The following is a 12,662-nucleotide window of genomic DNA, read 5'->3' as shown; positions in this document are numbered from 1 at the left end:
AAGCCAAGACTCTGTGCCAATGATAATGTGGGGCTTGGCTGTTGAAGTGAGCGTAGCAAATTCATCAACTTTGTTTTTTATGCTACGGCAGTTTACTACGAGGATAGTAAACTCTGGAATATGTAATGCTGTCTGAACAGAGTTACGACCGCATGCACCATGTTGCGGAGACAACTGCGTCCCGCTTAGCTAACTTTTTGTTTCGACTACTTGGTCGAGCCCAGAATCGTAGACGAATGTTTTTTTGTTGATAACTAGCTTGTCATGCCTCAGTTCGTACGGTAAGTCTAACGTACGGGCATGTTGTAGAAGTTTCGAATGTGCTAATCTTACAGCAGGGGTAAGATCATTGCGCATTGCAAAATCAGTCTCTTTTAGCTGAGGCCCACAGGAAAGGATGCGCTCCTTATCTCTGTAGCTAGAAAACATCACAATAATCGGACGGTTCTTACTCTCGCAGAATTGCCCAATTCGATGCGCACGCTCAATACGGTCGGGACTAACGCATTCGCCTAATTGTGTTTGAAAGAAAGAGCGTGCTTTTTCTTCCGAATCAGCCCAGTTTTCGTTTACAGTATCAGTTATTCCATGTATGATTAAATTATTTCTGCGAGTTCTGTTATTGGCGACATCTAGTTGTCCTTTTAGCTGGGCGATGTCTCGGGTTAGGGAACTGGCAAGATTGTTTTCCGATGATGCGCTAGGCGTAGTTTGTTTCAACGAGTTAACGTCGCTCTCAACCACGGTTACTCTGGCCAGCAAACCTTCTATAGAGGTGTGCATTGCAGCTTGTTGGTCCTTCACTTCTTTTAGTTCGCGAAAAAACTGTACTTGCCCTGATTCCAACCACTTTAAAATTTCAAAAATGCCATCAATGCTGGCCTGAGAGGATTGGCTGTCATGAGGGCCGGAAGGGGTGTCACCGTTAGGGCCAGGGTTGCTTTCAACATCTCCCGACACCATTAACAGCATACGGGCAAGACACATAAGCATACGTTCAACACCAGAAAAACACCGTCTCTTGATAGAAGCGGCACACTCAAATACAGTATCAGGGCACGACACCGCAATAACATATCTATTCGAGGTACGGTAACATGAAGCAGAGCGTAAGTAACCAACCTGTACAAAAAAGGGGTGTGAGCCCATGCTGATAGCGATGTCGTGCCCCGCGCGTCCAACGGAGTAGTGGCGGTTACGTACTCGTGTCAGACGAAGGATGTCGCTCGCTGTACCAGGTTGCCAGGTAGAAAACGCCGTCGACGCCAAACCTGGCGACGTGCGACACGTATCCGGGAAGGGATGAAAGGGCAGTACCGCTTGCTTGACACCCGTAAACTCGATGCGGTGGCTTGCAGGAAATGGCGGTGGAAACTGGTTATCCGTAGCGCTGTACATCGGACGGGCGATTGCAGTCAGGCATGCCAGGACCTGTACAAAAAAGGGGTGTGAGCCCATGCTGATAGCGATGTCGTGCCCCGTTCAAGCTAGCGCACTCTCTCTTCTGGATGCGTCTCTTCATGCACTGCTCACTGTTTTTCTGTGCGCGTTGTGTAGGTCCACTCGGATATACACCGGGCCTCTCGGGAGCCACCGGGGAGCATAGACTATGCCCGAGCTGAGGCTAACTTGTAGCTTCGGCGGAAGTGTTCCGGCGGAAATAAATAAGTACTGACGGACGGCGGTTGAACTTCCTGCCTAGTTTTAGTATAATATGATCTCATGATTCCCAGCAAAATAAAAAGTATCAAACAGAACATATAACCATGAACTTAGCTAACGCCGTGAGCGATAACAGGAGACAGCTTGAAAAAAACGCCCCAGATCGGAACGGTTTCTGCGTGATCATCGCCTTCGGCGATTCACGCACATCGACGATCCCCAGAAGTTCCAATAGCCCAAGAGTAGTGAGGAGCACGTGCTTTGTGCTGATTATTGAAGATAGCATAACAAAAAAATTGCGTCAAGAAGGAACTTCCGTAGCGTGAAAGATCTGGACACTGGAACAAAAGATCCCATTCAGCCGACTGAACAGCATGTACATCTTGGCCCGTATTAAAGGTCACTAAACAGTTGCCAACCTGGGAGTGTTTGCATCTAAAACTCTTTGGTTGGCGCTAACCTTCCATTAGCCACTCCTGCTTCATGCTCAAGTAAATGACAGCAATGACGGACGGCATATATCCTCGGTGCTAAGTGCTCAGAAGTAGCACATGGTGCCACAGAGATCCTCGGGTACCACTTCGTGTGGATTCAGATTTTCAGTGAACAGCCCACGGGAGCTGTTTCCGAAACTGTAACGCATATAGTTCGAACAAAAGCATAATTTGCAGTCTTGGTTCATTAGAGACATTTTTGTATCACTCTATGGCTCCATTGTGTTTCATCCTAAATATTACAGCAATCATTTAAAGCACAGCGGCCTTAAATAGGCCACGTCTCCAATTGCGTGCTTCAGCCGCAACCAGTCGAGGAATATATATACCAAACATGGGCTTGGAAGCCGGAGCTTCAACATGACATTTAGGTGCAATGTACTTGATACACGCCCAATTTCCACAAAGCATCCTCACCGCAATGTTTTTTTAAAATTATTTTCTCTGTGTAACGGTCATTTCTCTCCCGACATTGCGGTCATAAGCTTCTTGCAACCACTTGAGTATGTTACCCCAATACTGCTAATAAGGCCATATTTGACGCCTTCTGCAAAAAACAAAAACGAAATTATTGCATCCTGTTTTTGATGTGGATGATAAAGAGCAACCTTGGCTTTAATTTCTGAAAGTTTCAAAAAGAAATCGAAGCTGGCCTTTTGTTTAATTGGATTTCAAAAGAAACCAAAATGCGTTGCCTAGCTGCAGTGGAATGCTTTTTTCAAATTGAACAAGAGCAGAATAACACCAAAAAATTTCAACTACCTAGCTTGTTTAGATGCAGGGGGAAAAGGCCCTACGTTTGGCAAATTAAAAAAAAATAATTTGGGATTTTTTTAGAAAACTCTTTCTGGACGCCAAACACGAATAAGTTAAATCATTTGGGAATGTGCAAAGTCTTCATGTAAAAATAACTAGGGCTAGAGCTGCAGTCGTTTTTGTTTTGCTGTGGTAGAAGTTTCAAATTTTCCGCGAGCCTCTCTGCCGACTTTGGCGATTTTTTGGGGGAAGAGAAATTTTTTTCCACAAAATAACTTCAGATATGTTTACCCCTGTGCACAAGGAGCTGTATATAAAATTCTCGTCAAAATTAGAGATGTCGACGCTTGTACCAATGCCAGGTACTGTGTGATTTGGGTTTTCGTTCCTGAAGACACTGTTTTGCGATGGGGTCACGGGGTTTAATCAAACTGGTTTATAATAACGTTTAGCCTAAGACACCTCCAGAATATTTTTATCGAAAAATAAATAGATTGAACATCATGCAGTTTCGTTATCACTAATGCACGTGATATTATAGTACGTCAACGAGTCACCAAAGTGCGAACGCAAATGGGCATGTTCCGGTAGATCACAGAACACAGTAGACTGAATAGAAATATGCCATTATTATTACGTTTTCTTATTAAAAAAGAACACGCCAAAGCAATAAAAACGAATATAATTACCTTATTCAATTTTCTTGCGGTATCACCAGTCGTGAGTGATGAAACACACTAGGTGGAGCCTGTGCGAGAAATTTTGTGAAACAAACAGTAAGGCATGTTAATGTAAATACATGTAAATGTAAAATAAATGCACGCCAGAACTTAACTTCTGTTGAGCACGTTGTTTTAAAGGATAAAAGTCGGCTCTGACGGAATATTGACCAGATTCGGCCATTATAAATGGAGACAAAATTTGTTTTAGTTTTGATCATGGTCAAATGTACCACATTGTCATACAAGTACTGTGAGAAGCTTCATGCGGGTGAAAAAAACTGTTATTCTCTGTGTATAATTATATGCCAAAACTACGGGTGGGCGATCGGTCGATTAAGCTCCCGAGTAATCAATTAATGCTTTAGTTGCGGACTCGCGAGTACTTTTAATCAGGCAATTTATTGAAGTCTAGTGAGCCAAGAGAGATAGGCCTGCCGCCTTCAACGGTGCGTGTGAAGCGGCGTTTTTTTTTGTTGTTGTTACGTTATACGGAAGGCTGCGGGAAATGAGGATAGATGAAAATGGAACAGACAGCTTAGGAAGCGACCACAAGCGGTTTAGTTTGCACTATGGAGGCGCAACCCGGACAAATGTAGAATTAGGTACAATACGAGGAACTAATTTGAATAATGAGCAGTTAAAGATCATCGCTGATAGATTGGAAGATGAAATCAATAAATACCCAGGCAAAAATTGGGATTACGATGAAATGATTGCGTTCATAAAGGGTAAGATGAATGAAGCAAAGGAACGAAACCGATGGAAAGGGAAGAGAAAGCCGAGAAGCTGGTGGAATAAGGAAATAAAAGAGGCTATTGACCGGCGAAGAAAGGCGTCGAGAGAACATAGAGAAGCAAAAAGAACTGGTATGGAACCGGAGGTAGTGAAGGAGAAGTGGGATATCTACCGTGGGATAAAACTAGAAGTGCAGAAAATGGTGCAAGCAAAGATCAAGCAGAAAAGCGAACAATGGATGGCAGAAATACGGAAGAAGGACAAAAGCGCATCCAAGAAGTTTTGGAACCATGTAAAATCACTAAGCTCAAAAAACGATGCCCATCAAAAATTCCTGATTGATGAGGAGGGGGAGCATTTAGAAGGAGAGCACGCGTTGGCGCATATTCATCAAGTGATTAGTGAGAAGTTTAGGACAATAGTGGTAGGGAAACCTGCACCGATAACATTAGCGCCACAAAAGACTGCGGAAAGGGAAATAAGTTTGAACAACCTTGATTGGAAACAAACAGAGCAAAAGGTTTCCCCCCAGACAGCAGTGGGCCCGGACGGAATACCAATGCAACTGATAAACCTACTTGGACCTAAAAGTAAGGAATCGTTTATGAGGGCAATATATAAGGTGATAGAAACCAAACAAATACCAGAGGACTGGTTAGAAAGTAGGATGAATGTAATATATAAAGGCAGAGGAGACAAAGCCAGTATTGATTCATACAGACCACTCACAGTAACGTCAGTGGTGTATAGATTCGTAATGCAGGCGATAAAATAAATTCAAGCATGGATGGAAGAAAATGAAATACTTGGGGAACTGCAGAATGGATTTAGACAAGACAGGCGACTGGATGACAATATGTTCGTGATAACGCAATGCGTTGAAATTGCGAAAGTACAGAATAGACCACTATGGATTACGTTTTTGGACATTGAAGGGGCATATGGCAACGTAAACAGAGAACGGCTGTGGAGAATGCTGAAACTCCAGGGATTAGATGACGAGTTAGTACAGTTCCTTATAGCAATCTATAAAGACAATAGAGTGCACCTTACTTGGGAAGGACAGAAATGCGCCCAGCAGGTCAACATCCATCGGGGACTGAAACAGGGATGCCCTTTGAGCCCAATACTGTTCATGATTTACATGGCAGGGGTAGAAAAGAAACTGGAAGAAAGTCAAGTAGGGTTTAGCCTAACCCATATGCTGCAAGGCGAAGTGGCACAAAAGCATATTCCGGGAATATTATACGCAGACGACATTGTTCTTTTAGCTGATAGACAAACCGATATGCAGCGGCTAATAAATATAAGCGGCCAGGAAGCCACTGACCTCGGGTTAAATTTCAGTGCAGAAAAATCAGGAATAATGGTTTTCAATGACGCTACAACCGACGTAGTGTCTATCCAGCAAGGCGAATTACCTAGAGTGAAGGAATATAAATATTTGGGAGTGTGGATCAATGAGGGGGATAACTACTTGAATACTCACGAGGAGCAACTTAAGGTTCAGGGAAAGCGAAACGCAGCTATAATGAAGCATAGAGCTCTGTGGGGGTATAACAAATATGAAGTAGTAAGAGAAATGTGGAAAGGAGTAATGGTTCCGGGTCTCACGTTTGCGAATGCTGTACTCTGCTTAAAATCAGACGTTCTATCAGGCCTTGAAGTAAACCAGAGAACGGTAGGACGTTTAGCCTTAGGCGCGCATGGAAAAACAACTAACGAAGCAGTTCAGGGAGATATGGGCTGGGCGTCGTTTGAAGTTAGAGAAGCTCAGAGTAAAATATGCTTTGAGATGAGGTTGAGGGCAAGGGATCAACGAAGGTGGGCAGCTAAGGTTTTTAGGTACCTATACTTGAAAAGCGTGGACACGCAGTGGTTAAGAAAGACTAGAAGACTAACGATGAAATACAGAAAGAGCAGAGGAGAATCCAAAACAGCCAAGGTAACCAAAAAAGAGGCAAGGCAGATTGAAACGAATAAATGGAGGGAAAAAATGGAAGCTAAAACGTCGTTAGAGATGTACAGGGCTGAGAAAATGAACATCAGAAAGGAAAATTTCTACGATAATTCCCAGGGCAGTGCTTTGCTTTTTGAGGCTAGAGCAGGTTGCCTGCGAACTAAGAGTTTTGTGGGGAAGTATTCACAGAATGATGGGGTATGTGTGGTCTGCGGAAAAGAAACAGAAACTATGCGGCACATAGTGTTAGAATGTGAGGGTATCCATCGAAATCTACATGAAGGGAATATTGGGCTTCCAGAAGCCCTAGGATTTAAGGGTATCAGAGAGGAAGTTAACGTCAAGGCTGTTGAGGGGACGAAAAGAAGTTTAGAATGCTGGTGGACGAAAAGCAGAGAGGGGAATATTGCCTAGAACAGTTACCACCTGTAACAGGGAAAAGAAAGTATTTCGTGCCTAATAAGCTTTAGTGCCTGCCCTAAGCAGCGCTAGTATTAAACCAAGAGTGTAAAACATGGTTATATTAGTCCTTCTTGGTAAGATGACGTGTCATCACCCCGCTTCAAAGGGGAAACCAATATCAATCATCATCATCATCATCCCAAAGGTACTGGTGGAAGTGCTCGACCCCGAACATGAGGGCCAGGCCTTCCTTGTCCAGCTGTCTGTACCGCTGTTCTGCAGCATGGAGCCGACGGGACGCAAACGATACAGGGCGTTCCTGGCCATTCTACTTCCGGTGGGCCAGGACGGCTCCCACGCCGTACGGCGATGCTTCTACGGTCAGGACGAGAGGCTTGGCCGGATCAAACTGCACCGGCACCGGAGCCTTGGTGGCGAGCTCCTCGCTTTGCTGGAAGGCCAAGTCCTGTCCCTTCTTCCAGGCCCACTGTTGTCCATCTCGAATCAGAAGATGAAACGGCTGTAGATGCGACGACAGTTTCGGCAGGAAGCTCCTGTAGAAGTTTACAAGGCCGAGGTAGCTCTGCAGCCCCTTCTTGCTTTGGGGCTTGGGCGCCTTGAGCACAGCCTCAACCTTGCGGGGTGCTAGGGACAGGTCTGCCTGGGAAATGACGTGACTCAACGCTGGGGGCCAAGAAAATGCATTTCTCTAGCTTGAGCTTCAGCCCGGCACGCTGTGCAGGTTCTGCAGGTGGTCCTCGTCGTCTGTACCGGTCACCAAGATGTCGTCCAAGTACACCGCCACGTGCCTCATGCTCCTGAACAGGTTGTCCATCTCCCTCTGGCAGGTGCCGAGGACACGCCGAACGGTAGGCGCGTGTACTGGAAGAGTCTCAGCGTTGTCGATATTGTGACGTACTTCCGGGACGACTCCTGGAGCACCAGCTTCTGGTACGCATCTCTGAGGTCTAGCTTCGGGAACTTCTGTCCCCCGGACAGCGCCGACCAGAGATCTTCAATGGGGGGCAGCGGGTACTTTTCCACGGTAGCGACGGGGTTGATGGTGACCTTGAAGTCCCCGCAGATCCTAACACTGCCGTCTTGCTTGAGGACTGGCACGATGGGAGCGGCCCACTCCGACGATTTGACGGGCACCAGGATATCATCTCGCTGAAGCCGTTGCAGCTCCTGGGTTACCCCATCCTTCAGGGCGAAGGGCAGTGCTCGCGGCTTGAAAAACCGGGGCTGGGCTCCCTCTGGGACATGAATGTTTGCCGCCGTGCCGGTGAATGTGCCCACCCCGGGCTGGAACAGGGCCTTGAACTTGGTCAGGAGGCTCGGGACGTCTTCCACCACTCGTACTTCTTCCTGGTACTCCGGCAGCCGCAGGCCCAACGCCTGGATCCAATTCCGACCCAGCAGCGTTGGTCACAGCCCCTTGGTCAGGTACAGGGGCAGGGTTGCCTCCCTGTCGCCAAGGCGAACGCTGACCTGGGCTTGACCCTCGACCTGGGCGAGCTGTCCAGAGTAGCTGCGCAGCATGACGCCCGACGCCTCGACGGACACGCCAGAGAAGGTGCGCTTGAAGGGTTTCCCGGCCATGACCGACACACTGGCGCCCGTGTCCAGCTCCATGGAAATGGGACGCCCGCAGACTTCGACAGTGAGCATATACGGTGGCACAGACGACTGACGTATGTCCGTGTGCTACATGTCAAAAATCTGCGGTTCTTCGGCCACGATCTGAAGCCTAGCCGCTGCACCCGAAGTTGCTGCCGCACTCCCCCGCCGCCTACCCTTGCGCCGGCTCCCTTGGCCGTGGGCTTGCGGGGAACACGTGCTTGCCCCCGGCTGCTGCTTCTGTCCGTTCGCCGTGGTTCCCCCTCGGTACGCCCGAACAATGCGCCCAGTTTTTCCACATGCAAAGCACTCCGCTTGCGCGAACTGGCACTGGGACGGGGGGTGGTCACCACCGCAACGACTGCAGCTGCCCTGCCGTGTCGCCATCTTGTTCACTGCAGCCTCCGTCAACGGTAAGCCGGCCGCACGCGCTATCTCGCCCGCGTCCTTGGCCGCAGCATCCATCGCCAGCGCTGCCTTCACGGCGTCGTCCAGCGAGGGGCCGGGAAACTCCAGGAGCCACGTCTGCATGGCGGGGTCATTGATGCCGCAGACGAAACGGTCCCGGAGCAGCGAGTCGAGCTGGTCCCCGAAGGCGCAGCCGCTCGCTAACCCTCGCAGCGCTGCGACGAACTGCCCGAGAGTCTCTCCGTCTCGGCGGCTCCGGTTGTTGAAGCGGAAGCGCTCCATTAAAGGGACACTGAAGTGATTTGTAAACATTGCGGGATTACTAGCGCAAATTGTAGTTCGGAGTCCGTAGGCATTGTTTCGACCACTCTGGCCGCGTTTACGCGAATTTATTTAGTAGACAAATCAATTCGAAAATGCTGTCCTCCTCTCTTTACGCTCGCCCATTTTCTGTGGCGTTTTCGTGTGACGTCAGCAGGAGATGAGCTGGAAAATGGCTGTGCTACTGCACGCATGGAGTTCCTCCATGACTGCACGGTTCGCCGATCAGCCGACCTACCGATCGAGTCAGTCGGCCCAGCGTTTCGTCCGCCGGCCGCCGACGGGTCGTCACTATTCGCTCGCTCAATTGAAACTAAGCCACAACACCTTTGTGAATGAAAGAATGTGCTTTTCCTTACTTTGTTAGTTTGTACACTGTGTCAAACTCAGAGTCCGGGTCGCTCCACACAAGCGCTGCACAAGTGCACATGCGACGCTTCGCTGACTTTACGCTAGTAGGAAAATCTAAGGCCAATTGAAGGCGGGAGAAGAGTCAGCGAAGTCAATATAGGTACTAAGAAAATAAAATCACCTGAAACTTTTACCGTACAGCGCAAAACTAGGGAGCAAGAAGCAATTTTTGCGCTGGGTAAACAAGCACAGCGGTCAGCAGCACGACCGCACATCTGTGAACGCTTTTCCGTCAAAGAAATGCAATTGCTAGACGTGAGATATTGTGGAAGTTTGGGGGACACTTACTGCAGGAGTGATATACAACAGATAGTCACATAAAGTACTTAAAATGCTTAAAATAAATAAAAGTGTAAACTGGTCATACATTATAAACCTTGTATATTCATACCAGACCAGCGCCGGCTTGTGGCCAGCGGTCTGAGGCTCTGGAATTTTTTTTGAAAGTCGCAAGTTCGAATCCCCGAGGGTATATGTGTTTTTTTTTGTAAGTAAATTTTTTCGTATGCGGCCGATGTTTTCTGAACTGAGTTCACCATTTTTGGGCCGTAACGTTCACTGCTCCACGAGCGAGATCGCAGAACGCGCGCATACTGACAATGACGCGCTAGCGAGTTCTCGTTGGCGTGCTGTTGCCACAAGCACCGACTGCTTGCGGGCAGTGGGCCCAGGCCTGAATCAGCACACCCTTGGCCTGGTGCGAACTAGCTTTTTACGAACAGACATGAGTGAGGCAAGCTCCGAATATGCGGGAAAAGCGCATGCCATTTGAGAGTCTGCGGTGACGCGGAGGGCGTTCATCCACTGCGTAGGCCTCGTCTAGTGATTTCTACGATTCCAAGCCGCCCTGGGAGGTTTATCTTAGACATTTGACAGCCGACAACATGGCAGAAGCGCGTTACGGCGATAATTTCGAAATCGAGAATGCCCATCCAACAACGCCATCAGATGTCAAGCATGTTGTTTTACAGAACCGAAACCGAAACCGAAACTTTTGATTGCTAACCTTGGGCATCGTCCAATCACGGTGCCCCCCCTCCTGACGTCACAGCCTTTAGTTGGTGCGGCCGCCGCAAACCGCGCATAGTAGTTTTTCTTCTTTCGCGCTTTGTAAAATAATTACCGATTTGCAAACCGGATAAACGATGAATAGTGTGTTAATTTGAGCCAGTCTACACAGTGCAAGCAAAAACGGGAGCTTGACAAATTCACTTCAGTGTCCCTTTAACGTGGACGGAGCCGGGCTGAAGTGCGAGCGCAGCGTCGCGAGCAGCTCACCCAGCGACTTGTCATGCGGCGTGGGCGGCTTGAGGAGGTCGAGCAGGAGAGCGAAGTCCCGCAGCTGGCCAGGAAAATGTCACACTGTTTAGCCTCGGGTGAGTCGTTCGCCCGGAAAAACACGTTGACTTGTTCCTCGTAGTCCGGCCAGGCGGACCCTTCACCGTCGAACGGCTCGAGCCTCCCGTACAGCGGAATGGCGTAATGGCGGGCGGGGTGGGGGGGCGGTGTCTCGGCGTTCTCGGTGGCTTCGGTCGCTCCGCGGGCTTCTTCCATCGTCGCCAGTGTAACGATTTGGCCCGCATTCGTGAACGCGGGAGGGTCGGGGTACCCAGAGCCGTAGCCAGGATTTTTTTTTTTTTTTTTTTGGGGGGGGCGGTTATGGATTTTGGGAAGGAGCTAGTTTTGCTGAAAGCAACAGTAAGTATTGCTTACGGGCTGACGGGAAAAGATTTCGGGAGGATTTCGAACCCCCAAAACCCCCCTCCGGGTACAGCCCTGGGGGTACCCTCCATCCGAGTGACGACTCGCAGCGTGCTGGTGGTGACGGCACAGAACGGGACGGCACAGGACAGGGAGGATTTAGAGAAGCAAAGGTCTAGCTTTGCCTGGTGATGGTGACTCACCGAGGCGGCCGTGCTCGTCGGTGTTTATTGGTCAGCCGTGCACAATGTTTCCCACCGAGCCAGGTGGGGCCACCGAACTTAGCGGCCAACGAATATTAGTGTGGGGGAGCGCCACACACTTGTCACACCCCGTTTACTTTTTTCTTTTTGATAATTCCGGTAGGCATTCTGATGTTTCTCCACCTGGAAAAGCTCTACCACTGCAGTTTTTCTGCGCTCTATCACATGTGACCGTTGAGCAGTTCTTAAAAAACCATCGTGTTCAGCGGTAAGCTGCTGCTCATTCAAATATGCATAATTCTAGAAATACATCGCTTGACCCTTAATGTGAGTACCGCAGGCACATGCAAGATACTGTGGTGAGGAAAAACAGTGGTAGGTATTGATTTTACATTCTATGGGTGTTGTTTGTGTACCATATGTCTTTTAGAGAGACGAAATGCGTGCAGGAAATTGCTGCAGAACATCATGAACTTCTCATCATTTTAAAACCACAGTTAGGTACAAATAAATAGAAGAAACTTTGGATGGATGGATCAAAATTTTGTGGTTTTGGTCAATCTCCCTAAGTGGGTGATTGGTTAGGATTTGTGGCTAAGAAGTCAATCTCCCTCAGACAATAGCCTGGGACGCTGGGCTGTCATCGCGATTCACGCACTTACGACTGCTCGGCTTTTTCTTCTCTTTTAACTCTCGCATGGTCTTCGCAATCTTGGTATATGTCCCTAAGTAGGCATGGTTGGCTTGACAAACATGCGCCTGTAATGCTGGGCGGGTGCCACGCGGCACACACACGAGCGTTCGGTATTTTCTCGTTCTCTTAACGGTCGGGTGGCCTCCGAAATATTGGTTAAAATCCCTCAGTTGGTATGCTTGGCTTAACAAACATGCGCCCGTAATGCTGGGCGTGTGCCACGCGGCACACACACTAGCGCTCGGCATTTTCTTGGCTTTTACTTCTGGGCGGTAGCCACAATCTTGGCAATCTCCGTAGTAATGTTGGATTCACAACATGCCCCCGGGAGCGTATTTCCAAAGGCTTCGCAGCACAGAGCACCCACGTGACATGTCGGTTCGCGCGATGCAGATCGGTAATGAAATATGGTCATTGGCTGGGCCCCAAACCTAAATCGACCTAAAACATATCAAATCACCATTATTAACAAAAACGGGTAAATTTGAGGTTAGAAAAAGGAATTACCCACAGAAAAAAAAATTAAGCAATGCAAAAAATTACACCATCTTCCCGTAGGGGAACCCTGAGTAG

General features: G+C 48.4%; 1 protein-coding gene across 1 annotated transcript; it reads right to left on the bottom strand.

Annotated features, from left to right (window-relative positions):
- Window positions 1-7,059: 7,059 nt before the first annotated feature.
- LOC144164783 (uncharacterized) lies at window positions 7,060-8,882 on the bottom strand. Its single transcript, XM_077695054.1, has 3 exons — window positions 8,835-8,882; window positions 7,300-7,392; window positions 7,060-7,251 (listed from the first exon to the last, which is right to left on the bottom strand). The coding sequence occupies exons 1-3, from the start codon at window positions 8,880-8,882 to the stop codon at window positions 7,060-7,062; spliced, it is 333 nt and encodes a 110-aa protein (XP_077551180.1).
- Between the last annotated feature and the right edge of the window lie 3,780 nt (window positions 8,883-12,662).

The sequence above is a fragment of the Haemaphysalis longicornis genome, unplaced genomic scaffold (genome assembly GCF_048455015.1).
Source record: "Haemaphysalis longicornis isolate Haplotype H1 unplaced genomic scaffold, Haemaphysalis longicornis Haplotype H1 scaffold_14, whole genome shotgun sequence".
In the NCBI taxonomy this organism is placed as follows: domain Eukaryota; kingdom Metazoa; phylum Arthropoda; class Arachnida; order Ixodida; family Ixodidae; genus Haemaphysalis; species Haemaphysalis longicornis.
The sequence above is the reverse complement of the archived record's forward strand: the minus strand, read 5'-3'. Positions and strand labels throughout refer to the sequence as shown.